Source organism: Carcharhinus amblyrhynchos, chromosome 6, assembly GCF_965287045.1.
Source record: "Carcharhinus amblyrhynchos chromosome 6, sCarAmb.v2.hapA, whole genome shotgun sequence".
Lineage (NCBI taxonomy): Eukaryota > Metazoa > Chordata > Chondrichthyes > Carcharhiniformes > Carcharhinidae > Carcharhinus > Carcharhinus amblyrhynchos.
The window spans coordinates 7,357,087-7,382,111 of record NC_137329.1 but is presented as its reverse complement, the minus strand read 5'-3'; the positions used below and the strand labels follow the sequence as shown (position 1 = coordinate 7,382,111).

Genomic DNA, 25,025 nt, shown 5'->3' with positions numbered 1-25,025 from the left:
ATGTCTCATCTTATACAATGTGACGTGTGATTCTAATGCAATGAGAACTTGGGTTTCAAAAACACTCATCAAACTTCTTGAATAAGTTAATTAGAAGAATGTTCAAAGGATGTTTTTGCAAAAGCACGTGGTCCTGTTGAAGCCTTTAAAATAGTTCTCTGTCTGTTAGCTGTCATACATGGAGCTCTTTATTCACAATCACAGTACAATTTGCAACTTGCAGTAATTCAATTTTTGCACTTCACCAACTGGTAGTATATGTATTGGTAGTGCATCATAACCGTAACCATGTTAGCACTTCTAAACAATGTATGCCAACACACGATAAACATTAGTTTAACCAGTGAAAGCAGAAAGCAGAAGTCCATGTACCCACCAGAACCAACAAAGCAATGACATTGGGCTGAAGGACTCCATTAAAAGACTATCCAAATCCAATGCAGAACCAGCAATTACAGGAATTAGCCTCAAGAGAAAATGTACAAGAAAATTCTTTTAGACTAATCAAGATCCATTAACCTATAACATATGTACAATAAAGCCAGATGTCACGGTCCTTGCATGAACATTAACACATTACACAGGAATGTTAATGTGAAGTTGGAGACTATTAAATGCTTATCTGGATCTAGCAGTTTTATTGAACTCCAGCAGAGATCTGACAAAATGACTCAAAGAAATAAATGAAGACATTTTGGAAGTAGGAATAAGCAAGATCACATAGAAATTAAATGGAGAATAACTGCAGGATACTGAGGTGTAGCGGGATCTAGGTGCACTCGACCACGAGGCACAAATGGTATGCAGGTGTAGCATGTAATCAAGATGAAATACAATGCTATCCTTCAACATGAGAGGAATTAAAACAAAAAGGGATGTTATGCTTCAATTATACAGGATGTTGATGAGACTACATCTCAAATGCTGTTTTGATTTCCTTGATTAAGAAAGGACGTAAATGTGTTGGAGGTGGTTCAGAGGAGGTTTACGAGATTGATACCTGGATTGAGCAGGTTGCCTTGTGAGGAAAGGTGAGAAAGACTGGGCTTTCCACTGGAGTTTATTTTTATTTATTTATTATTGTCATAAGTAGGCTTACATTAACACTGCAATTAAGTTATTGTGAAAATTCCCTAGTCGCCACATTCCGGTGCCTATTTGGGCAACTGAGGGAAAATTTAGCATGGCCAATGCACCTAACCAGCATGGCTTTCAGACTGTGGGAGGAAACCGTAAGGGGTGACTCAGTCTTACATCCGGAATGGTCTTGACATGGTGGTCATGGAAAGGATGTTTCCTTTTGTGGGTGACTTCAGAATTAGGGATCATTTTTTTAAAATGAGAGGTCGCCCTTTTAGGACAGAGGTGAAGAGATTTTTTTCTCTCCAAAGGTTGGGCAAATTGGAACTCAGTCTCAGAAGGCGATGGAGATGCGGTCATTGAAGAATTTAAAGCCGGAGGTGGATAGCTTCTTGTTGGGCAAGAGAATCAAAGTATATTGGAGTAGATAGGAATGTTGAGCTCAAAACACAAACAGATCAGCCATGGTCTTATTGAATGCTTGAGCAGGCTTAATGGGCCAAATGGTGTACCTTCGCTCCTAGTTTTTATATACATATGTTGGTAGATCCATATAATGATACATAAAAATATCCCTTAAGTATGGGTTATATTTTAGATTATCCACCTTCCTCTTATGGTGATTATTTTTGTAATGAGCTACAATATATAAAGTGAGGGATGTGGCAGTTAATTCATTTCTGATTATACTCCAACACAAGTACTTTGAACATTTCATTGGTTATCTGGACAATATTGATGATGAACAAATACAAACTGCAGACAAGTAACCTCTTATCTGACTGTATGCATTGTTATGCCTCAATCAAATAGCCTCTAAAAGAGGATGATGTTACAGCCTCGTTTGAAAAAAGTTGAATCAATTGTCAGCCCATGAATAGGTCCCTAAAACTAGTTGGAAACTGTGAGGTACTTTCACATAGAGCCTGTGACCTAGAATCCATAAACAGACATGGAAACATATTTCTTGGGAATAAATACTCCTGCTTTCAATAGAGATCCTCCAGTATTTTGTTGAAAAGTTGGAACAGGATCTCACAAGTTCCAAGATTAAAATATTTTGGCATCACAACATGGGGGAAGTATTTCAGAGGTAGCCTCTTCATTCTAGCATCCCATTTGTGTTTTGTGTTCACTTTCCATATTTCTGCTTGTTTTAATTCAAAGATAGTATTGTGCCCAATTTTTTCTTGTTAGGTCGTGGAGCAGAAGTTTAATTTTCAGGTCCTAATCCAGTGTACAAGCACAGTGGTCTCTGTCTGCGTGAAATCAGGTAGTTCTGGAAACCTTCAGCACCACTTATTTTGCATCTGGCATGTGCATGCTGTGTCCCAATTGCTCAAGGCGAGCATGACATGGGCAGATTTCTCTGTAGTATTCACAGCACTAAATCAGTCTCGTATGTTTTGACAAAGGAAACTGAACAAAACTTTCCATAGAAGTAAGCTGAAATTATTTGCTTAAGGAAAACTTTCAGAAGGAAAACTTTCACCTGAGACTTTCTATTAAATATACTAAGTGTTTTGGCACATGGTTTATCATTCTATATTCTACAGTGTAGTTTTTTTTGTACCTTATTCATGATTAATGTATTAAAACCCAGAAGCATTAGCAATTTGAACATGAAACGGACCAGAATTCAGGATTCAATTATCTTGCCTAAGTAGGTTCATGTGTGAGCCTTGACAGAGAAACTTTTTGAGAAGCATAATCAAGGCTAATCCTATTCTCTTCCAAATGTGCAGTTTTAGCAGAGAATTGTATAGTGATCAAGAGCAGAAACCTGGCCAGTGTTTCACTCCTTAATAGTAGGTTCCTGAGAATTTAGATTTCATACCTTCATAGCATGAAGTCCCAAAGCTGAACAGTTGAAATCATTACTGCAACAGTCTGAAGCTCCTTGCCCCAATATTTGTAAATGGAGCTTCTTAGGCCGTTCATTTCAATTGACAACACTGACGTAATCTAGCAGTGAGGGAGAGCAGAGATTTAAAAGCCTGTCAGCAATAAAATCAATAAGGGTAGCATGGTGACACAGTAGTTAGCACTGCTGCCTCACAGCTCCAGGGACACGGGTTCGTTTCCAACCTTGAGTGATTATCTGTATGGAATTTGCACATTCTTCCTATAGCTGCATGGATTTCCTCTGGGAACTCTGGTTTCCTCCCACAATCCAAAGATGTGTAGGTTAGGTTGACTGGTCATGTTAAATTGCTCTTTAGTGTCCCAAGGTATGTCAGTTACAGAGATTAATGAGGTAAATGTATGGGGTTATGGTGTTGGGGCGCGGTGCGGACCTGGGAAAGTTGCCATGTCAGAGAGTTGGTGCAGACGTGAAGGACCAAGTGGCTATCTTCTGCATGGTAGGGCTTCTATGATTTAGAAAAGAACCAAAGGTTCTTACGAAGATTATATTAGACAAAATGCATTCCTCTAGGTCAAGTTTTTATTGCTTTGTAACTGAGGGGGCTAGTTCCAGGGTGCAAAGAACAAAATGGGCAATGAGCCACAATTCAGGGTCTTTGGCTCTCTTTGACTGTCCTTGGAGTTTGTTATCTCAGGAATGCAGAGGTTTTTTAAATTGGAGTATACAGTAGGCACTAAATATCACATTTAAATGAAATAACAGTGACATAATGAAGCCCCCCCTGTTCATTTGATTTCAGTATGCTGCGAACACAATGCTCATGGGACCTGGGTTGGAATCATACCATACAAAATTATTAAATTTAAATTCTATCAAAATTTGGATTTTTATTGAAAAAAACTGTCCAGGTTTCTGCTCTTGATCACTATCCAGTTATCTTTGTTGAAAGTGCATGTTTGAAACAGGATCGGATGAGCCTCAGTTATGTCTAATGATGACCAAGAAACACAGAAAATACGAGGAGTAGACCATTCAGCTCTTTGAGCCTGACCCACCATTTATTTTGACCACATCTGATCATCCATCTCAGTAACCTGTCCCCGCTTTCCCCCATATCCTTTAGCCCCAAAAGCTATACCTAACTCCTTCTTGATAACATGCAAGGGCAGGCAGCAACTCAATTAAATATGTGATCTGAAAAACAGCGCATCTGACAGACAGCACTCTCAATGCTGTACTAGACTGTCAGCCTTGATTTTTGTGCTTAAGTCCTAGGCCGGAATTTTCTGGTCCAATTTGGTGAACCAACAAAATTCTGTTACCATTCAGCAGCAATTTCCAGGCCCACCCAGTCCTGGCCCTGGAGAGGGACTTGAATCCATAGCCTTGTAACTCAGAGACAAGGGTGCTGCTAACTGAGCATAACTGACATTGTTCATGATTCTAAATACTGCTAACCAATCTCCTCAACCTTTTCTGTGCAAGAGAGAAGAATCCCAGTGTCTCCACATAGTTATATAAGAGCATGGAAGTTCTCCAGATGTTGAGGTCTACATCATTAAAACAGTAAGCCAGATTATCTAGTCATTTAGCTCACATATTATTGGTGGACCTTGTATGCAATTGACTGTATATGTGTCTGCATAATAAAATGACTATGGCTGGAATTCTCTGACTTTGCCTGCAGCTGGGATTCTCTGGTCCAGCTGCAGTGAATGGAATTTTTGGTTGAGTGCCAAGATTCTCCATTCTTGCTGACAACGATGGTGGAGTGAACAAGATCAGAGAATCACAGTCTATATTTCAGAAGTGTTTCAACGTCTGTGTAGCACTCAGGAATGAGACATTTTGGGAGCGAGAGGGATCTTGTAGAAACTTATAAAATTCTAACAAGGCCAGACAGGATCGATTCACAAAGAATGTTCCCAATGGTGGCGGAGCCCAGAACTGGGGTCATAGTTTGAGGATAAGAGGTAAACCTTTTGGAACTGAGGTAAGGAGAAATTTCTTCCCCCAGCGGTGATAAATGTGTGGAATTCACTACCACAGAATGTAGTTGAGGCCAAAACATTGTCTGATTTCAAGAAAAAATTAGATGTAGCTCTAGGGGTTAAAGGGATATGGGAGGAAGGAGGATCAGGATATTGAATTCGATGATGAGCCATGATCAAAATGAATGGCGGTGTAGGCTTGAAAGGCCGAATGGTCGACTCCAGCTTCTAGTTTCCATGTTTTTATGTCTTGAGGAATTGTAAGATGCTATCTAGACAGAAGTTCCTTTTACTTTCTTGACACTTCTAGTTACGCCTATCCTACCTTCAATGCTATTCATTAACTGAAACATACCCATTTTGATTAGAAATTGAGTTTGTGACTCAGCCATAAAAGCAAAAGCATATCTTGTTTGATGCTTGTCAATACTGTACTTGCTTCCTTTAGTTCTGCATCGACAGTCCAAATTAAATAATCCATTTTTATCTAAAGTTACTGCTTCTCAGCATTTAAAAAATCTTTACATTTCCTCTTGATCATCTTTATTTTCTAATGAAATAAGTTCAGGTTTGCGAATTTGAGTACTGTGTGCAGTTTTGGGCGCCGCACCTGCGCAAAGATATTTTGGCCTTGGAGGGAGTGCAGAGGAGGTTTACTAGGCTGATACCGGAGTTGAGGGGGTTGAGCTATGAGGAGAGGCTGAATAAACTGGGCTTGTACTCGTTAGAGTTTAGAAGAATGAGGGGAGATCTCATTGAGACATATAAGATGATGAATGAGATGGATAGGATAGAGGTGGAGAGACTGTTCCCGCTCAAAAAAGACAGTAGGACTAGGGGGCACAGCCTCAAGATAAAAGGGGGGCGGTTTAGAACGGAGTTGAGGAGGAACTTCTTCACTCAAAGGGTGGTGAATCTCTGGAATTCTCTGCCCGTTGAAGTGGTGGAGGCAGTCTCGCTAAATATTTTTAAGACGCGGGTTGATGGGTTTTTGATAAGAGAGGGGATTAAGGGTTATGGGGAGAGGGCGGGAAAGTGGAACTGAGCAGCGACAGATCAGCCATGATATTATTGAATGGTGGGGCAGGCTCAAAGGGCTAGATGGCCTACTCCTGCTCCTATTTCTTATGTTCTTATGTTCTAACTGTGGGAATCATTCTAATTAGTCTGCTTTGAACTCCTTGCAACCATCGATGTGTTTTTGAAGGTTAAATACCCTAGACTGTACATGATATTTGCAATCTTGCCCATTATTTAAAAGGGTTAGAATAACTTTTCAACCAATATTTAAATATCTTCCTTGCAATCAACAGTTTCAAATTAATCAGATATGGATAAAAAATTAATGCAGTGTATATGCTTCTATTTTCCAATAGACATTTGCTCATGGTGTACATGTTTACCTGTTCCTTCTTTAATTTGTATAATCCTGTATTTATCTGCATTAAAATGTGATATTTATAAGCCCATATATTTTACTTGTCCAATCATGTTTGAATACTCTTGATTTCTTTTATATTTCTGTTATATATTAAGAAGCTAAACCTTGAACTGGTCACAATTTCAAAGTTTGCAGATAATACTGTAAACTGTGAGGAGCTTAGTGTAGAACTTCAAAGGGTCATAGGCAATTTTGTGGCATGGCAGATAGGTAGCAGATGAACATAAATGCAGACAAGTGTGAGGCGATTTATTTTGGCAGAAAGAATATCGACAGCCAACTGGTTGCCACATTATAGGAAGGATGTGGTTGCACTGGAGAGGGCGCAGAGGAGATTCACCAGGATGTTGTCTGGATGTTGGAGTGGAACATTTAAGTTCTGAAAAGAGGTTGGGCAGGCATGGGTTGTTTTTGATGGAGCAGAGAAGACTGAAGGGTGATTTGATCAAGGTGTACAAGATTATGAAAAACATGGGCAGAATTGATAAGCAGCAGCTGTTTTCCTTATTTGATGGGTCAGTCACAAGGGGACATAGGTTGAAGGCGTGGGGCAGGAGGTTTGGGCATGTGAGAAAAAACTTATTTACCCAAAGGGTGGTGAAGGTCTGGACTGCGCTACCTGGGTAGAGGCAGGTTACCTCATATCCTTTAGAAAGGCTTGGCATGTCAGAACATTCAAGGCTATGGGCCAAGTGTTGGTGGACAAGATTAGGTGGGAGTTCAGGTCTTTCTCGCATGTGGGTGCAGACTCAATGGGCCGAAGAGCCTCTTTTGCATCCTATGATTCTGTGATTCTAATAAAAAGTAAAGGGTATAACACTAAAGGGACTGGAGAAGTTCAGGGACCGAGATATCTAAGTGTATAGGTAACTGAAGGTGGCAGTACAGAGAGAATAGTTAATAAACATATAGTACGCTGGGCTTTATTAATAGAGCCATGGAGTACAATAATCATGCATTACTTGCAGAGTAAAACTTTTGCCCATTTACAGGGATTCAGATCTAGTGATATGACAAGAAAATTGCAAAGTTTCTAAATGTCCAAATTTGTTTTTTAAATTCTTTTGAATCTTCCCTTTATCCATCATTTCTCGACTTGCTCTTAAGACACTGGAAATTCCATTTGAATTATGTGTTAAGACGGGGTATTCATTAACTGGGAAAGCATGACTATGAACCGTATCCTATCACTAACTGGCACATGATGTGCCTGTGAAGCCAGATGACCAAAATCTTGGACAAAGACGTAGACTTTCAGGAGTGTCATAATGGAGAAAAGCAAAGAACATAAGAACATAAGAACATAAGAAATAGGAGCAGGAGTAGGCCATCTGGCCCTTCAAGCCTGCCCCGCCATTCAATAAGATCATGGCTGATCTGTCGTGGCTCAGTTCCACTTTCCCGCCCTCTCCCCATAACCCTTAATCCCCTCTCTTATCAAAAACCCATCAACCTGCTTCTTAAAAATATTTAGCGAGGCAGCCTCCACCACTTCAACGGGCAGAGAATTCCAGAGATTCACCACCCTTTGAGTGAAGAAGTTCCTCCTCAACTCCGTTCTGAACTGCCCCCCCTTTATCTTGAGGCTGTGCCCCCTAGTCCTACTGTCTTTTTTGAGCGGGAAGAGTCTTTCCACCTCTATCCTATCCATCCCATTCATCATCTTATACGTCTCAATGAGATCTCCCCTCATTCTTCTAAACTCTAACGAGTACAAGCCTAGTTTATTCAGCCTCTCCTCATAGCTCAACCCCCTCAACTCCGGTATCAGCCTAGTAAACCTCCTCTGCACTCCCTCCAAGGCCAAAATATCCTTGCGCAGGTGCGGCGCCCAAAACTGCACACAGTTAATGCAAAGTAGAGGGAAGAAAGATTTAGGGAGGGAATTCCAAAGCGTGGGCCTGGGCAACTGTAGGCATGACACTGTAGTGGAGTGATTAAAATCAGGAATGCTTGAGAGATCAGAATTAGATAAACACAAATAGCTCAAAGGAGATTAAAGAGTTCCAGAAACAACTCACAAGAAAAAGGTGACAATAAATGTGATGTTGCAGAAAAGATCTGTTATCTGTGTTTTATTATTTTTCTAAAAGCTGCCACCTAACCTATTGCATCTCAGATGTAACAGAGTAAGTGGGAATATTGATGAACCTCGCCTTTGAAGTGTTTACAATGCAGTACTGTTAAATTTGTACTTACTTCCTCCAGTTCTGAACTGACAGTCCAAGTTAAATAATCTGCTACATTTTTGCATTTCATCCAGTTTCCATGATAATGTGAAGCTACTAAACCACAACCTTCCTAATAAACTTGTTTGACTGCATTTAACTAGTGTATAACTGTGCTAATTTTACTTTGCAAATTTAATTTGATCGCGTCTGAGACACCTTTACCGGCAGTAATTTGAATAAATTGTCCAATGAAATTGAAAATTTAAAATTTTTTTGACAGTTGACAGTGGTTTAGGAGTTTTTCCAGCAGCTATGTTTTAATTCATGTCTTTTGCTAAATCTAAGGCACCTTCTCCTGGATTTGTTGATTTAAGTTAAGTTGTACAAGCTTTTCATTTCAACATGATAGAAAATAGATCTTTCAAACTGTTCCTGATTTAGCATTTAGTTTGTTTGAACAAATCCTACAGTACATAAATGCTGTTTACCTTTTGACCCAACGTAGCTTCTTATTCATTTGCAGACCTTTTCATTTTCAGTTTTAACTGAAGTTCATTTCATAGAACAAGGAGAGACAAATCCCTCCTGTTTACTTGTTGAGTTTAATTTCCAGTAATCTTTCTGGATGTTCCATTGGTTTTTACAGGAAAGATTGGCAAACAGGAAAAAGTTCAGGCATGAGGGTTCAATATTTATTAAAAATTGGTTCATATAGCTGTCTTGTAGAGGTTATTTTACAGTGTCTGAAGAAGTTGATGTTGACCCAACAAAATTCCTCTGACTTTTAACTCAACAAAAAAATTTCATGTGCAATACTGTGGGAGACCAACTAGTCACATTAAAAAAAAGGGTGATGAGGGGCTGGCCACGATCATTGCAGGGGAAGGGTATTGTGGTGGTGTGTGTATGAGAGAGAGGTCATTGGGGATTGGAGAGAAGATTAGTGATCACAGCAGGAGTTACTGATAGGCCATGATCACCAGAAGGCAAGCTGAATGTTTTCTTGTGGAATGGTGTGGGGCTAAAGTTGAGCAGGGAATCTCCTGCTAGCCCGCAAGGGCTCTAATAAAGGGTTGTTTGAAGCTTGCACCTCCTGCCTCCATTTCCTTACTGCGTTTCTGGAGTCCTGGGAGAAACTTGTGTGCAGCAGTTAAACTGTAGTCAGGCTTTTAATTGTGCTGTGTGGGCCTCGATTAAATCCCGATTTAAATCTGTTAATGAAATGTCCCGTCTCTCCAAGACAGGATGGCCGGCATTTTCCAGTCATGCACACCCCAAGACCATGCATTTCGCTTGAGCTCACAGACCTTGAAGTGGTCTGCCACTTTTTGTCTCTCCCACCATGATTCCCGAGGCACGCAAAATGGGAGAATTTTGGTTGACATTGCAACTTTGATAGTAATGTCTAAGAAAAGTTATTTTCAATGTACGAGCCCTGTTCATTTCAGCATGTAGTTTTCATCATAGTTTGCAAACAACCTGAATGGTACCTTCTGTACCTTCTGGGATGCTGCATGACTGCACATATGCACAGCTTGCAAGGATCAATGATCACTACCCACTAGCAATAACTACTGTGTCCTTTAATTACAATTTGAATTTTAGTTCCAATTCCAATCTGACACTATAATTAAGAAAGCCCAACAATGCCTCTACTTTCTCAGAAGATGAAGGAAATTTGGCTCAGCAGCTACAACTCTCACCAATTTTTACAGATGCACCATAGAATTAGAACAAAGAACAAAGAACAACCCAGCACAGGAAACAGGCCTTTCGGCCCAACGAGCCCGCGCCGCCACATCCTCCTACACCTACCCTGCCCTGCGTGTAGGCGAGTGGACCCCCTAACTTAGCCAGATTCAGGGGAGAATAGTGTTTCTGGTTGTATCACAGCTCGGTTTGGCTCCTGCTCTGCCCAAAACCAGAAGAAACGACAAAAGATCATGAATGTAGCCCAATCCATCATGCAAACCAGCTTCCCATCCATTGACTCTGTCTACACTTCCCGCTGCCTTGGCAAATCAGCCAGTATAATTAAGGACCCCATGCACCTCGGACATTCTTTCTTCCATCTTATTCCATCTGGAAAAAGATATAAAAATCTGAGGTCACCTATCAACCGACACAAGAACAGCTTCTTCCCTGCTGCCATCAGACTTTTGAATGGACCTACCTTGCATTAAGTTGATCGTTCTATACACCCTAGCTATAATTGTAACACTACATTCTGCACTCATTTCCTTCTCTGTGAACGGTATGCTTTGCCTGTATAGTGCACAAGAAACAATACTTTTCACTGTACGTTAATACATGTGACAATAATAAATCAAATCAAGTCAAGTCAATTTTTCACACAAGGAAAAGCATCCACTCAGCATCCATTCTGTCAAGTCACCTCAGGATCTTACATATTTATGTTATGATCCTGGGACAGACCCCAGGTTAGGAATCAATAACATTTTGAATAAAGTCAATAAAAAGATTTAAAACACCTGCAAATAGAATAAAGCTGCAAAATTACAAAGATTTTGAACAAATAAAAATCAATGTTGCAAGTTCATAAAGATAAAACACTTTACAATATCTACCTTAGGTTCAACATTCTACACAATCTTCAGGCACTATTTTCCTGTATTAATATTTATACATTTATTTGCTGAAAGAAAATGTTATCCCATATATAAGATATATTTTTGCAACATTTTATGCTATACCAGAAACTAACAATTCAAAATGCAATGTTCCTTAATGTGATAAAGCTCTCAGATACACTAACATTCACTTCATCTCCTTGTCTGGGTGCAGTGACAACAGATTTAAGGAATAATGTTCTTACCTGTTAAGAAAAGTTGTTCTTGTTTCTTCTTTCTTGCTGATTGGGCAAAACTTCTTGTTTTCAACCAATTAGAATCAAATTCACTAACATGCTGGTCAGGCCACACAACAGAAATCTAGAGGAAGACATTGATAATCATAGAATGGAATTTGAAAGCAAATCACTATTGGTATGTAGTATCATTTTAAAACCTATAGTGGTAGCACTCAATGTTTAAATTATTGAGGCCATAAGACCATAAGGAGACATAGGAGCAGAAATAGGCCTTTCAGCCCTTCAAATCTGCTCTGCCATTTAATAAGATAATGACTGATCGGATGTGGCAATCCTCAGCTCTACTTTCCCGCCTAATCCCTGTAACCCTTGATTCCCTTATTGATTAAAAATGTGTCTATCTCAGTCTTGAACATACATAAACCCCTAGCCTCTACTTCCACAGACTCACTATCCTCTCAGAGAAAAGATTCCTCCTCATTTGTCTTAATTGGGTGAGCTCCTTACTCTGCGATATGGTCTTTGGTGCTAAGACTCTTCCACTGGGAGAACCAACTGCTGCATCAAAACTATCAAGTCCTCTGACAATCCTATATCTCTTAATAAGGTCATCTCTCATTCTTCTAAAATCCAAAGAGAACAGACCCAACCTACTCAACTTCTCCTTATAAGAAAATCCCTCCATACCTGGGATCCACCGAGTGAACTTTCTCTGGACTGCCTCCAATGCCCAGATATCTTTTCTTAGGTAAGGGGACCAACATTCCGTACAGTATTCCATGGCTAGTCTAACAAGTGTCTTATATAGTTTTTTGCAAGACTGTCCTAATTTTATACTCTATTCCCTTTGGAATGAAAGCCAATATTCCATTTACCTTCCCTGTTCCCTACTGAACTTGCATGATAGCTTTGTGTGATTCATGCATAAGGACCTCAGGTCTATTTATGTTGCAGCTTACTGCAGTATTTCTCTATTTAAATGACATTATTTAGGCTCCTTTATTCTGCCTACCATAATGAATAACATGTGTCTTGTTATAATCTGCATGGAGGTCGGTCACCAGTGGAGTGCCCCAGGGATCTGTTCTAGGACCCTTGCTGTTTGTCATTTTCATAAATGACCTGGATGAGGAAGTGGAGGGATGGGTTAGTAAGTTCGCAGACGATACGAAGGTTGGTGGTGTTGTGGATGGTCTGGAGGGATGTCAGAATTTGCAACGGGACATAGATAGGATGCAAGACTGGGCGGAGAAGTGGCAGATGGACTTCAATGCAGATAAATGTGTAGTGGTCCATTTTGGCAGGACCAATGGGATGAAGGAATACAATATCAAGGGTAGGAGTCTTAGCTGTGTTGAAGAGCAGAGGGATCTTTGGGTCCGGGTCCATAGGACTCTTAAATCGGCCTCGCAGGTGGAGGATGTGGTCAAGAAGGCGTATGGTGTACTGGCCTTCATTAATCGAGGGCTTGAGTTTAGGAGTCAGGGGGTAATGCTGCAACTTTATAAGACCCTTGTCAGACCCCACTTGGAGTACTGTGCGCAGTTCTGGTCGCCTCACTATAGGAAGGACGTGGAAGCTATTGAAAGGGTGCAGAGGAGATTTACAAGGATGTTGCCTGGATTGGAAGGCATGCAATATGAAGATAGGTTGAGGGAGCTGGGACTCTTCTCCCTGGAGAGACGAAGGTTGAGAGGCGACCTGATAAAGGTTTATAAGATGTTGAGAGGAATAGATAGGGTGGATTCTCAGAGGCTATTTCCCAGGGCTGAAATGGTCGCTATGAGAGGACACAGATTTAAGGTGCAGGGAAGCAAGTACAGAGGAGATGTTAGGGGTAAGTCTTTCACTCAGAGGGTGGTGAGTGAATGGAATCAGCTGCCGTCGGTGGTGGTGGAGGCGAACTCACTGGGGTCTTTTAAAAGATTTCTGGATGAGTATATGGGATCTAATGGGATTGGGGGTTATAGATAGGTCTATGGCTTAGTAGGTATAGAAGTGATCGGCGCAACTAGTGGGCCGAAGAGCCTGTTTGTGCTGTAGTGTTTTATGTTCTATGTTCTATGTTCTAATCCAGGTCAGAAACTCCAAGATATTTCATGAAGTCAATCTGGGCCATAGGTTTTGCATTTTGAAGTTGAGCATAAGAATTTTCACCTCAGATATGATTCAAATGACCTGCTTGGGAGCTTTTACCAAAAAAATTTATTTAAGAATACAGTTAACATATGGAAAGAAAATATTAACCTTTACCGATTAAAAACAAGAGAAAAAAAACCATGATATTATATAAACCTTAACAATTAAATGCAATGTTCCAGCATAATAAATTTCCTTATAAACATACACCGGTCCCCAGTTTAGCCCAGAAAGAAAGAACACTCACGAGATGCTGGATTCCCAAGCTCTGCAACATCTGTTGTGAGTTAGTCCTTTGGATAGAGAATTGAAACTCTGACTTCTCAGCCTTGTGACTTCCAGCAGACCTTGACATACCCTGAGGTAGAGATAAGACCTCAGCTGGCCATTAACCTTTATGGGGAGATGCTGGCATTGGACTGGGGTAAACACAGTAAGAAGTCTCACAACACCAGGTTAAAGTCCAACCAGTTTATTTGATAGTAAACCCACAAGCTTTTGGAAATGCTGTCCTTCATCAGGTGTGTGGAAAGTTCTGATTAGAGAAGGGCATATAAAGGCACACACAGTTTACAGAATACTGGTTAGAATGCAAGTCTTTACAGCTAACCTGCTATTCAAGTCTTAAAGTTGTAGACAATGTGAGTGGAGATAGTATTAGGCATAGGTTAAAGAGATGTGTATTGTCCCCAGACAGGACAGTAAATGTGATGTTGCAAGCTCAGGCATGTCATGGGGGTTACAGATAGTGCAACATGAACGCAAGATCCCAGTTGAGGCCGTCCTCAGGTGTGCGGAACTTGGCTATCAGTCTCTGCTCAGTGACTCTGCGATGTCATGTGTTGTGAAGGCCACCTTGGAAAACGCTTACCCGAAGATCAGAGGCCGAATGCCTGTGACAGTTGAAGTGTTCACAACAGGAAGGGAACAGTCTTGTCTGGTGATTGTCAAGCGATGTTCATTCATCTGTTGTCGTAGCGTCTGCATGGTCTCCCCAATGTACCATGCTTCCGGACATCCTTTCCTGTAGCGTATTAGATAAACAATGTTGGCCGAGTTGCAAGAGCATGAGCCGTGTACCTGGTGGATGGCGTTCTCACGTCAGATGATGTCATCGATGTCGATTAACTGGCACATCTTGCAGAAATTGCTGTGGCATAGTTGTGTGGTGTTGAGGTCACTTCTTCTGAAGGCTGAGTAGTTTGCTGCAAACAATGGTCTGTTTGAGGTTGTGCGGTTGTTTGAAGGCAAGAAGTGGTGGTGTGGGGATGGCCCTGGCGAGATGTTTGTCAATGATATGTTGAAGACTTCAGAGACGATGTCGTAGCTTCTCTGCTCCGGGGAAGTACTGGACGATGAAGGGTACTCTGTCCACCATATCCTACAGCAAAAAACCGCACCAACCTCCTCAGAAGACAAACGCGGGACACGGTGGACAGAGCACCCTTCGTCGTCCAGTACTTCCCCAGAGCGGAGAAGCTACGATATCTTCTCCAGAGTCTTCAACGTATCATTGATAAAGACGAACATCACACCAGGGCTATCCTCACACCCCCACTTCTTGCCTTCAAACAACCGCATAACTTCAAACAGACCATTATTCGCAGCAATCTACTCAGCCTTCAGGAGAACAGTGACTACAACACCACACAACCCTGCCACAGCAACCTCTGCAAAACATGCCGGATAATTGACATCGATGACATCATCTGACGTGAGAACACCATCCACCAGGTACATGGCACATACTCTTGCAACTCGGCCAACGTTGTCTACACTGCAGGAAAGGATATCTCGAAGCATGGTATATTGGGGAGATCATGCAGATGCTACGACAATGGATGAATGAACACCGCTCGAGAATCACCAGGCAAGACTGTTCCCTTCCTGTTGGCGAACACTTCAGCGGTCACGGGCATTCAGCTTCTGATCTTCAAGTAAGCGTTCTCCAAGGTGGCCTTCGTGAACATGACAGCGCAGAGTCACTGAGCAGAGACTGATAGCCAAGTTCCGCACACATGAGGACAGCCTCAACCGGGATCTTGAGCTCATGTTGCACTATCTGTAACGCCCATGACTTGCCTGAACTTGCAACATCTCACTTACTATCCTGTCTGGAGACAATACACATCTTTTTAACCTATGCCTAATGCTATCTCCACTCACATTGTCTGCATCTTTAAGACTTGAATAGCAGGTCAGCTGTAAAGACTCGTGTTCTAATCAGTATTCTGTAAACTGTGTGTGCCTTTATATGCCCTTCTCTGATCAGAGCTTTCCACACATCTGACGAAGGAACAGTATCAGATGTGTGGAAGCTTGTGAGTTTACTATCAAATAAACTGGTTGGACTTTAACCTGGTGTTGTGAGACTTCTTACTATCTTCAGCCTTTAGCCAGCATACCACTACAAGAGACAGAGGCAATCTTTGCCTCTAGTTATTAGCTAGCAAACCACCTGGAGCAGAATTTTCACTTCAGAGAAAGAGGAAGGAATACACTTATCAGTCTGGATTCCACACAGCTTCTATCCAACCAACATCCAAAACTGGAAATGAAAGAACTCTTGGGAGAGAGAAAAAATCTGTCCCACCTGACCTGTCAATAGTTCTTCCCACAACAATTCAAAAGGTTGTAAACTACCAGAAAGTGCATTAGACCCAGATTTAAAATAAGAAAAATCCCATTTAAACCATTTAAGCTGCAGTAAAATGGTGTCTAATCAGGGAGCAGATGCCACAACAAAAACAAAAGGCTTGTTTACAAACTGCAGAGAACATGATTAAAAACACATTTCTAAAGGGTGCAGTATTGTCACAGTCCACATTATATTCCAGCTGTCAAGTTTTTGTCCACTCACTTAACTTGTCTATATCCCTCTCTGGACTCTTTGTGTCATCCTCACAACTTGCCTTCCCAACTATTTCTGTATCATTCACAGATATATATAGAATTTTTTTTATGTTTAAGGGGTCGCTTTTATAATTCAGATTTTTTCTATAGACTGTCGATATGTTTGGAAGGACTGTAGCTCAGCTGCTGGGAAAGAAAGATAATTACTCATTTTAGTCATGGAAAGTTTATTTATGAGAGAGATAATGGACTTTTGTTTTCAAACAGAAAAGGTCCTCTGGGGTTTTTGCTTATAGGAATGGAAGGTGGGTTTAGGTATGCAGGGCCATGTGATAATGTGGTTAATAGGAGGAGGCAGAGGTAGCAAAGAGAAACAGTATTCAGTTCTGGTGGGGGTTTGTTTAAAGACAGAGGTCTGCAAACGTGCCTTCTCCACAAAATCTTTCTGAAAGCTTCCAGGCTATTTACAGCCATTATAGCAAGTACGTATAATATTTTTTCTAGTTGCTAACTATATTTACAGTGGTTTTTGAGTCTGTAAGAAGAGTATTGCTTATTTGGAACTAAAACAGTGATATGTTAGAAATTAGAGTTGTTTCTTTTCATGTTTAAATATTCAATGGGTATAGTTAAGCTACTTCATTTGTTTGAGTTATAGTTAAACTGTATTATTAACTAAAGTTTGTTTTATTATAAAGGGACCGTAATATGTCAACAGAATTACTTCAGGAATGAAACATCCTATCCTCACATTTGTTCCAAAACAGAAACATCGTTGTGGTCCGGTCTGGCTTCTTAATTTAGTTTGGGATTCTGGTCGAGGGCCACAACATTACTAAGAAGCCACTTGTGTGGTAACTTATCAAACACTTCTTAGAAATCTAAGCATATTACATCTACTGGTTCCGTTTTAGCTATTCTGCTTGTTACCACCTCAAATAATCCTATTAGATTTATCTGGCATGACTGCTCCTTCATGAAGCCATGCTTATTCTGCTTGATTATATTATATATTTCTAAATGCACTGCTATTACATCTTTTATAATGGACTCCAATATTTTCCTAATGACAAAATTTAAGTTAACTGGCCTACATTAGGCTATTTCTTTACTACCTTTTTGAATAAGGTTGTTACATTGTCAGTTTTCCAATCCTCTGGAATTTTTCCGGAATTTGAGGACTCATAGAAGATTACTATCAGTGTATCCACTATCTCCATAGCTACTTCTTTTAATATCGGAAGATGCAACCCACCAGATCCAGGGGATTTGTCAACCTTTAGTCCTATTAGTTTCTTTAATACATTTTCCTCAGTGATAGTAAATGTATTTATTCCCCCCACACACTTTTGCCCCTGATTATTTCATATTTTAGAATGATTTTGATATAGTTTTAGAATGATATAGTTGTGAATTAATGTATTTGTATATCAATGACTTGCAACATTAAGCTGTAAGCTGTGGACAAATGGAAACTCACATCAGTAACTGAATTTTTTGTGTAACGAGCTTGAATGGAGGCAAACTGCCAATCCAGAAAAGGAATAGAAGAATTAATCAAAATGGATTACTTTCAAATGCTGACTAATGGTTTGGCCAAGAACTTTATTGGTAGACACTTGGGAGTAAGTTATGTGGTCTGCTAACTCAGAAAATGTTGTGTGGTATAAGAAGACTGAGAAGATAAGCAATTAAAAATGAATAGGGTAATGAATATGGAACAATATGTACCAATGAATCATATCTGAGAGTTTATTGCCATTCACTGTGGTGCGTTAGGTGGTGTGTGGCATTCAATCTGATGGGAGGGCGGAATGTGAGCATCTTGACACTGATTAAGCCCCACAATCAGTTCAGCCCTTAAGTGGCCTCATTCCACTGTACATATTTGGGTTCCCAATAGTTTGTTTTTTAAATTTTTTTTATCTGCCTGACAGCAAAGTTCAAAAAAACAAGAAACCACAGAGACATACAAGATTAGAAAATAACACTAATTTCTCAGGCGATTGGAAAAAAAATGGGTAGCCTGGTTTATCATTGGCCTAAGTGCAGTTAGAGAATGGAGCAAGTGCCTAGATATAGAATACAAAAGTATGTTTATATTTGCTATCACTTCAATATCTGTTGATAATCATGCTTGGGATTTTTTGGCCTGCCACAAATGGCGAGGTGCAAAATCCCATGTAACTCCAAAAATGAGAATCTCATTAGTGGGATCTTGCAACATGATCAACCCCGTCCTCCACCATTGATGTAATGAGGGCCCCAGCCAGGAAGAAGGAAACTATTTAAACACATTTAAGTACCTTTAGTGAGCTTCCCTGCTGTATTGTCCCCCCACATTGGAATTTCCCCCTTCGCTGATGTGACGTCATGTTGGTGATGTTAACAACAGGTCTGGAGCAACGTGAACCCATTGGCATTGCCTTTGTACTGCCCCTAGGTACTGCCCCCAGCACTTCCCCCTTGCCATTGCCCCCTGGCCCCAGTGCCAGAGGGAGTGCCAAAGGGCAATGATGATGGTGGTTCCTTTGGAGAGCTCCATGGGGTGAATGTTCCTCATGTCCATGGGAGGATGGGGTCTTCCTCGTGTCGGTGTTGGGGGCAGGAACTTCCTGTGTTCATGGGGACTGGGGGCTTCCCGATATTCGTGGGGTTGGGGGGAGGGTTTGATGCTTTAGTTTTTACTGCTGAAGCTCAGGATGCCCTTAGAAAAATGGTGCTCTGATCACTGGAAAACTGAAGTTGCCAGTGCATTTCTTTTGTCTAATTGCTAAAAATATGGTGAGAAAAGTTGATTATGTAATTGGCATGCTCCACTGTTTCTCTCGCCTGAACCAGCACTTAGTCAAATAAAAGGGAACATTCTGCCTCATGTTTCTTTTACTGTGAAAAACAATAATACTTATATAAGTGTTCAAGATCTTCAGCAGGAAAATCTGATGGTGATAGCAAGCCTCAAGGAAAGGAAGTAAGTTGTATAGTGCCTTGCTAGATTGTACTTTTTGTAGGTGTTGAATACCTTGACCTTTAAAAATCTGCTGTTGGCTAGTTCGAATGTAGTTTTGAGTTGAATTTGCAAACAAAGAAAGATGGAAACAAACAAAGTTGCAAACAAACAAAGACAGATACTGGAATATATTTTTGACATTCATTACAACAAATCCATCATCAAAAAAAGTTACATGGCAAGCAACAGGTTAACAGATGTCAAGTAAAAGAATGTCAAAGCATTTCAGCATTTTCAGTAACTTGTTCTGCTGAGAAGCCCAGAGTGTCCAGAATTGTTTCTATTCTCCAGCGTTAACATTTGTATAATCTGAGAGAAGAAGGAAATGTAACTTCACCTTTGCACAAATCATTTCATTTTCCTTTCAAGTTGTTGTTAACTGTAACATTAATCCAGGGTAAAAGTATTGAAACTTTGTAAGGTAATCTCCCTCCTCTTTAGAAAAATCTATTGTTTTGCATCCAAGGGCAGGACACATATTCCACAGGTAGAATTAGCATCAGTCCCATTTGAGGAATTTTAAACTCACTGTTTCAGGTTACTGGTTAAGAAAATTGACAGGCAGATCACTGGAAAAGTATACTGCAACTTGTAAATAAGCTTTAAGTATAACTGCATCTTTTATATCCAACTTAGCAGTAAATGACTTGTGCCCCAAGCTAATTTGCAACAAAATAATTTCAAGGGCCTTCTACATTAACACATTTCCTCGCTTCAATCACTTCTTATTTTAAAGTTTTAAAGAAGGTCAGACATATCAAAACCATTGTGTTTTCTCACTGCCTTCAAATTTTGGCTTGTTGGAAGGCTAGAATATCCTTCCTGCTGTAAAATAGTGAAAAATATAGTGTGGAAAACAAAATTATACGGATTACCTAAAATTATAGCTTTTTCTACTTTGTGGAAAAGAATGTGAATGAACCAGGGTCAATAATATCAAAAGCAACAATGCTGCCGGCATTGCGGGCTAGCAGACAAATAATGGTAAAAATAAATAGCTGTCATTTACTGGTCAGTAGTGTGTCTTTGAAAATTATCATCTTAAATGTTTGAACCATATACTTAAGCAAACCAATTTCCACAGAAATAAGCAGAGAGCCATTTGTTTCTCAGACGACTAAGCACTTAAGTGGAATGTACACATGAGAAGCCTTGCAGCTATCACAATATAACATTTGAGTCTCAATAAGTGAGATCAAAGTTTAACTCTTAGTCACACATTACATGAATGTAAATGACCCTGGTTTCCCTTCCCTTAGGGTTGGTTTTACACTCTTGCTCAGTTCATGCCAATTATTATTGAGGCACAGGCAGGGTGGATAGTCAGAGGCTTTTCCCAGGGTGGAAGTGTCAATCACAAGGAGGCCCAGGTTCAACGTGAGAGGGGGAAAGTTTGAGGGAGATATGCAGGGAAGGTTTTTCATGCAGAGAGTGGTGAGTGGTTCTTGCTTCCAGTCTGGACGAGAACGAGGGAGGTGAGGTTGGTGAGCAAACTGCATACGGTACAGTGATGCAGCAGGACATAGGCAAAGAGAAGGTGAAAAGGAACGTAGTAGTAATTGGGGACAGTGGGGTGAAGGATATTGACACTGTCCTTTGTCACAATGACAAAGTGCACAGAAGGGTGTGTTGTCTGCCTGGTGCTCGGGTCCAGGATGTCGCATCTGGGCTGCAGAGGAACCTGGAGTGGGAGGGTGAGAATCCGGTCATTGTGGTACATGTGGGTGCCAACGACGTGGGCAAAATGCGAACTGAGGATCTGGGGAGGGAGTATGAAAAGCTGGGAATGGAATTAAAAAGTAGAACCGACAAGGTGGTTATCTCTGGGCTACTGCCTGAACCAAGTGCAGACGGGCGTAAGGTTGATAAGATTAAGGAAGTGAATGGGTGGCTCAGGGATTGGTGTGGGAGAAATGGGTTTGAATTTATGGGGCATTGGCATCAGTATTGGGGTAGGTGGGACCTGTTCGGGTGGGATGGGGTTGGTCTGAACCGTGCTGGGACCAGAGTCCTGGCGAATCGTGTAAATAGGACTGTAGACAGGGCTTTAAACTAATTGGGGGGGGGAGGGTGCGAGGGTAGGTGACATTACGGGGTCTAAAGTTAAGGAGATGGTACAGGTAAGGGAGGAGGCCGAGGATGTCCCAATAATAAAGGGAGTAGGGGGCGTGAGTATGGTTGGTGGTGTTCTGGCAAATAGGGTACAGGTGAAGGCTGGGATGAAGGCACTTTATCTGAATGCACGAAGCATTCGGAATAAAGTGGATGAGCTGGTGGCGCAGATCGGCACAAATGGATATGATCTGGTGGCCATTACAGAGACGTGGCTGCAAGGTGACAGGGACTGGGAGCTGAATGTCCAGGGATGTCAAGTGTTTAGGAAGGATAGGCGGGAGGCAAAAGGGGGGGCGTAGCTCTGCTGATTAAGGATAGCATCAGGGTGGTAGCAAGGGATGATATAGGAACCAAAGAGCAGAACATGGAATCGTTGTGGGTGGAGATTAGGAACAGCAAAGGGAGGAAGACGCTGGTGGGTGTCGTCTATAGGCCCCCAAATAATGATCTGGAGGTGGGGCGGGCTGTTAACGCGCAAATAAGTGCGGCGTGCGGGAATGGAACGGCCGTAATTATGGGAGATTTCAATCTGCATATTGATTGGTCGACCCACGTTGGACGCGGTGGGCTCGAGGAGTTCTTGGAATGCTGCCGGGATAGTTTCCTTGAACAGCGTGTGTTGGAGCCGATGAGGGAGCGAGCTATCTTGGATCTGGTGCTATGTAATGAGGTGGGTAGAATTAGGGGCCTTGTGGTGAAGGATCCTCTTGGGGAGAGTGATCATTGTATGGTGGAGTTTCTGGTGCAGATGGAGGAGGAGAAAGTGGGTTCCTGGACACGTGTCCTTTGTTTGAACAGAGGGTAGTACGGTAGGATGAGAGAAGAATTGGCGAATGTTGACTGGGGGAGCGCGTTGGAAGGTAGGTCTGCTGAGGAGCAGTGGAGGATCTTTAAGGAGATCTTTCTTGGTGCTCAGCAGAAATTTATTCCGATGGTTAAAAAGGACTGTAGGAGGAGAGGTAATAAGCCGTGGATAACGAAGGAGGTGAAGGGAAGTGTTAAATTAAAAGTGGAGGCGTTTAGAGTAGCTAAGAGTAGTGGGCGAGAAGAGGATTGGGAGAGGTTTAAATGTCAACAAAGATTGACAAGGAAGTTGATAAAGAAGGGTAGGAGAAACTATGAAGCTGGGCTAGCGCTTAATATAAAAAAGGATAGCAAGAGTTTTTATAAGTATATAAAAAGGAAGAGGCTGGCTAAGGTGAACGTTGGACCCTTAGAGGATGAGAGGGGGGACTTAGTGGTAGGGGATGGGGAAATGGCTGAGGTCTTGAATAACTTTTTTGTTTCGGTCTTCACGGAGGAAGATGAGAATAATTTGCCGGGTGTTAGCGATGGAAAGGTGGGAGGACTGGAGGGTCTCAATGACATTGTTGTTACTAGAGAGGTGGTGCTCGACAGACTGGAGGGACTGATTGTGGGCAAGTCCCCAGGACCGGATGGAATGCATCCGAGGGTTCTGAAAGAAATGGCGGAGGTGATAGTGGATGCCTTGGTGGTTATTTTCCAGATGTCGCTGGATTCCGGGGAAGTGCTGGAAGATTGGAAAGCGGCTAATGTTACGCCGTTGTTTAAGAAGGGTGCCAGGCAAAAGGCAGGGAATTATAGGCCAGTTAGTTTAACGTCTGTTGTAGGTAAAATGTTAGAATCCGTCATCAAGGAGGAAATAGTGAGGCATCTTGAGGGGAATTGCTTGATAGAGCAGACGCAGCACGGTTTCATTAAGGGGAAGTTGTGTCTGACAAATTTATTGGAGTTCTATGAGGATGTGTCTAGGGCGGTGGATAGAAGAGAGCCGGTGGATGTGGTCTTTCTTGATTTTCAGAAGGCGTTTGACAAAGTACCTCACAAGAGGTTATTGCAGAAGGTAAGGGGGCATGGAGTTGGGGGTAGGGTGTTAGCATGGATAGAGGATTGGTTGTCAAATAGGAGGCAGAGAGTGGGGGTTAATGGGTGCTATTCGGATTGGCGGATGGTGACTAGTGGAGTGCCCCAGGGGTCGGTGCTGGGGCCTCAGCTATTTACCATTTATATAGATGATCTGGAGGAGGGAACCGAGTGCAGGGTATCGAAATTTGCTGATGACACCAAGATTGGGGGAACGGCAAATTGCACAGAAGGTGTGGAGAGTCTGCAGAAGGATCTAGATAGGCTGGGCGAATGGGCCAGGAAATGGCAAATGGAATTTAAGTTGGCAAGTGCGAGGTGGTCCACTTTGGTAGGAATAATGGTAGGAAGGACTATTTCTTACGTGGCGAAAAACTGCAGCAGGCAACGGTGCAGAGGGACCTCGGGGTCCTTGTGCATGAGTCGCAAAAACCCAGCCTGCAGGTGCAGCAGGTGGTCAGGAAGGCTAATGGGATGCTGGCCTTCATAGCGAGGGGGATTGAATATAAAAGTAGGGCGGTCTTGCTGCGGCTGTATAGGGCATTGGTGAGGCCGTAGCTGGAGTACTGTGTGCAGTTTTGGTCGCCGCACTTACGCAAGGATATTTTGGCCTTGGAAGGAGTGCAGAGGAGGTTTACTAGGCTGATACTGGAGTTGAGGGGGTTAAGCTATGAGGAGAGGCTGAATAAACTAGGCTTGTACTCGTTAGAGTTCAGAAGAATGAGGGGAGATCTCATTGAGACGTATAAGATGATGAATGGGATGGATAGGATAGAGGTGGAGAGACTCTTCCTGCTCAGGAAGGACAGTAGGACTAGGGGGCACAGCCTCAAGATAAAGGGGGTGCGGTTTAGAACGGAGTTGAGGAGGAACTTCTTCACTCAAAGGGTGGTGAATCTTTGGAATTCTCTGCCCGTTGAGGTGGTGGAGGCTGCCTCGCTAAATATTTTTAAGACGCGGGTTGATGGGATTTTGATAAGCGAGGGGATTAAGGGTTATGGGGAGAAGGCGGGAATGTGGAACTGAGCCATGACAGATCAGCCATGATCTTACTGAATGGCGGGGCAGGCTCGAAGGGCTGGATGGCCTACTCCTGCTCCTATTTCTTATGTTCTTATGTTCTTACCTGGAACATGCTGTCAGAGGAGGTGGTGGAAACAGGCGCATCAACAATATTGAAGAGGCATTGGATGGGTTCATGAATCAGGAGATAGAGGGATATGGGCTAAGGGCAAAAGATTTTTTTAGTTTACTTAGGATATCATGGTCGGCACAGGCTTGGAGGGCAGATGAGCTTGTTCCTGTGCTGTACTTTTTGTTTGTTTTAAATTATGGTATGGGAAACTTCTGTGATTTTTAAAGATAAAACATAGAGCATAGAACGGTACAGCATTGGAACAGGTCCTTAGGTCCACAATGCTGCGCCAAACATGGCACCAAATTAAACTATTCCCTTCTGCCTGCCCTTGGTCCATATCCCTCTATTCCTTGCATACTCATGTTCTTATCTAAAAACCCCTTAAATGCCCCTATCATTATCTGTCTGCACCATCACCCCTAGCAGCATGTTCCAGCCACCTATCACTTTGTATAAAAACTTGCCCATCACATCTCCTTTTGAATTTTCCCCCTCTCACGTTGAGT

The 25,025-nt window shown here is 41.9% G+C and overlaps 1 protein-coding gene across 2 annotated transcripts in view; it reads right to left on the bottom strand.

Annotated features, from left to right (window-relative positions):
- Nucleotides 1-25,025, bottom strand: part of bbox1 (butyrobetaine (gamma), 2-oxoglutarate dioxygenase (gamma-butyrobetaine hydroxylase) 1) — a 205,444-nt gene that overhangs the window by 141,355 nt on the left and 39,064 nt on the right. For both annotated transcript variants that reach the window (XM_080189873.1, XM_080189874.1), the window contains exon 3: nt 11,387-11,501. In XM_080189873.1, the coding sequence (XP_080045999.1) occupies nt 11,387-11,501 (115 nt within the window). The remainder of the gene's footprint in view (nt 1-11,386; nt 11,502-25,025) is intronic.